Source organism: Cryptomeria japonica, chromosome 10 (genome assembly GCF_030272615.1).
Source record: "Cryptomeria japonica chromosome 10, Sugi_1.0, whole genome shotgun sequence".
Classification (NCBI taxonomy): Eukaryota; Viridiplantae; Streptophyta; class Pinopsida; order Cupressales; family Cupressaceae; genus Cryptomeria; species Cryptomeria japonica.
The window spans coordinates 105,480,405-105,483,754 of NC_081414.1; the positions used below are offsets into that span (position 1 = coordinate 105,480,405).

The 3,350-nt window shown below is 34.3% G+C and overlaps 1 protein-coding gene across 2 annotated transcripts; it reads right to left on the minus strand.

Annotated features, from left to right (window-relative positions):
- Positions 1–592: 592 nt before the first annotated feature.
- Positions 593–2,729, minus strand: LOC131072536 (uncharacterized). Of its 2 annotated transcripts, XM_058008709.2 has the most exons (3): positions 1,863–2,729; positions 1,379–1,455; positions 593–1,240 (listed from the first exon to the last, which is right to left on the minus strand). In XM_058008709.2, the coding sequence occupies exons 1-3, from the start codon at positions 2,223–2,225 to the stop codon at positions 1,219–1,221; spliced, it is 462 nt and encodes a 153-aa protein (XP_057864692.2). In that variant the 5' UTR covers positions 2,226–2,729; the 3' UTR covers positions 593–1,218. The 2 variants fall into 2 exon arrangements, with proteins under 2 accessions (XP_057864692.2, XP_057864691.2); XM_058008708.2 differs by lacking the exon at positions 1,379–1,455 and having other exon boundaries at positions 1,863–2,723.
- Between the last annotated feature and the right edge of the window lie 621 nt (positions 2,730–3,350).

Consider the following 3,350-nt stretch of genomic DNA (forward strand, 5'->3'; position numbering starts at 1 on the left):
AAATAACAGTATTGTTAGGAATATGTGTTCATTTATTGTAATTAAACTGTACAGTCTTTAGTTAATCTTCATCAATCCATATTTCATAAGCAGCAGTAAATCTCATTTTTTAATATATGAATGATTTACTTCACTTATTGTATCTAGGTAATGTTCATAAGAGTGAAGCACTAGAACTTCAGAGGAGGTGCCCATCTCAGTACTATTTTAACTTGAACGTGGTTAACCGTGTCACCCACAATCACACACTTAACTTGTTATTCTTCAGTAAGTATTGTGCCTTACGGACCATTCATTATAGAACTCATTTGCTCGTAAATTTTCATGTATATGATGTTTCCTTATGTGATAGTTTAATAATAGTTTAATAGTCAAAGGGAAAAAAAACAAAAAACTCTCAAAATCCTATAGAATGTGTTGAAGATGACTCAAAACAGCAAGGTTTTGATGCCAAAGTGGGAATAGTTTATGCTCTGTTTTGTACATAAGTTTCAGTCAGCAGCTCAGCAATATTACAGATTGTTATTTATGTTTATTTGACATTATAAATACACACTGTTACTTTCAATGAAATCAATAAGAAAACATCAGCTTTGATCCATAGCAATAATTTCATTAATCAAGGGTTACAGAGAAGTTGAATATATGTACAAATTCACAGGCCAAACTTACCCAGTTATGGACAATGAAGGTTAATTGAGTGGATGATTAAGTAATAGTGACAATAAGTGCACTATTCCACGGAATTCAGCAAGGCACGGAGGTGGGAACTTTTGGCACTCTACTTCCATGGCAACAGCAGAGAGTCAGAATATTTGGAAGGTAAAGCTTGTAGCCTTTTGCGTCTTGCTTGAACCTCGGGCTTAGCTCCATGCTCTCTATCATTGCCTTCGGTAATAATCAGAGGATTATTTTGAAAGTCTCGTATGTGGCTAACCTCATATGGGATCATCTTTTTTGCAGGGTTGGAATAATCAGTCTCGTGGCATTGGTGACTCTCCAAACCAGGTCTGTGTGAAATTCCCTTACCATTTTTCTTTCCTCCTTTCAGTTGATCCTCATCTTCTACCAACTGAATGGCATCTAACAATAAACTTATAGCCCCACCCATGTGATTCTTCTTCTTGGCCTTAAACCCCTGGTTGTATTTTAACTTATCAAGTTTAATCTGAGATTTCTTGCTAGCACCAACAGAACTATGAGCACCACCGTTGATTTCTAAGGATTTCCTAGAAATAATCTGCATACAACCACAATCAATGAAATTGGCATTGGCAAAAGGATCATTGTTGACAGCAAAATTAAATTGAAAACAAAATTATCTGTTGAGATGTGGCCGAGAACAAAATATTTTGATTCAATGCTTGAACTAGTTCACATATTTACACATGTATTTTTTGATGGAGGTCCAGATCTGCGAGCACGACAGCCCAACAAGGGCATGAAGCCCGCGAGCTGCCAGTCAAATGAGGGCCTTTCACAATTTATAAAGTAATTTACAAAGTAGATGCATTTTTAGGAATTAATGATATCAGATTTCCACAAATCTATAATAAATATTGTAAATTATTTTTAAATTAGATTGTATTGAAATTTTTTCATCAACATTTTGAATTAAGAATGTTTGCCAAAACCTAGTTAGCTCCGACTCCAAACAGATGGGAACGCAATGTTGATCAGCCCAAATTTTGCCCTAATTAGATATTGATCTGCTAAGACCCACTTGAATAATCGACTGAAAAATTTAACCCAAATCTGAAAAACGATCTATTAAGATCCACTCAGCTAACCCATTGGAAAATCTAACCCACCTCTATAACATGTTAATAATTATACTTAACATGAGAGAGATTGGTTTGTACCTCGAGGGACTTCATGTTGCAAATCTTGATTTTCTGCATGCTTGGACTTTCACGCACCGCTTGATAGCCCGAAGATGATGCCTCTGTAAAATTCATGTTCTGCTGCTGGGCATTCCCTTCAAACTCTGAACTGTTAGAAATTAATACTTCGGAAGATTGGGTATGCAGTGAAAATGGAGATTGGAAATGACCTAATTTAGCAGAATCAATATTTTGGGTTTTTTCAGAAGCAGAAGGGTGTTTTGATATCTTTGGATTGGAATAGTGTCTGTATGGGAATTCGACAATCCATTCGCTCTCACCCTCAAAAGATTCACATTCAACTGCTGAGATTAAGGATTGATTGTATGTGGTCTCTGGCATTCTCAAATACAAGATTAGCTTTGAGTTTCTTGTTCAGGATGATAATGGCGGTCTTCAATGCTTTGGAGGAGGAAGAAGGTCTCATGGTTTTTAGCTTTAACACTTTTGCATAAGGCCCTGTTTCTATAACCAATTTGTAACAGCAAATTGGTTGCCTTGCTGCAATGGACTGCTTGGAATGCTTCAGCATAGAATAAGAAAATCTATGCAAGATAGAATCAAAGAAGGAATGACGTGTAGCTCGCAAAACACATTCCCAATTAAAAGATCAACCATAGAAACCTTGTTTGCAGAGAAGATCTCTCTTATATAATTATTATGTATGGCTCATTCGATTAACTGAGAAGAGAATTTTTGGCAGGCAAGCAAAGGATGGTAAGCAACAAAGTAGCAAAACACACGTATGAAACCCATGCTTCAAAGACTTGGATCACCTCTACGAAATGGAGACTCTGATAACTTTTCTCTGAAGAATAATAGCAAACTTTGCATAGATTTAAAAGAATTAAGAATTCATACTTTCAGATTTAACTACATCACATAAAAGTTTCAACTATATATACCTTCCCCAATTGAAGGGACTTTGGCTATTCCCAATACAAAACACTTTTTCTTTTAAATATTCATATAATTTCATTATAATATGTCTCCATATTTTATTATAATATTTTAATTTTTTTTTTCCCTTTTTAACTTTCTTGTGTCTCGTAGGATGTTGGAAAAATAAATGAACATTTAAAAATAGCTTTCTTTCTTAATTCAACATGCAATATATATATATATATATATAATATAATTTTGAAATGTCAAAATATAAGTAAAATACTATTGTATTTTTTTTAGAATCTAGAGTAACCCTTGAGACCCAATATTCCTATCAATAGTGGATGAGTTTGGTGGATTGTCTTCAAGATTTTTTCTTTTTCTAGATTAGATCATGTAGACTTTTTGTAATTGCCAATGTTTCAGATCAAATTCTATGATCCATCATCAATTCTCTTCTCTTGCTTCATGCCCCAACGACGGATCATAGAGTTGATTCAAAACATTGACAACAAAAAATCTACATGATCCAATTTAGAAGATGAATAAATCTTGAAATCATTATGGACTGTGGAAATTTCA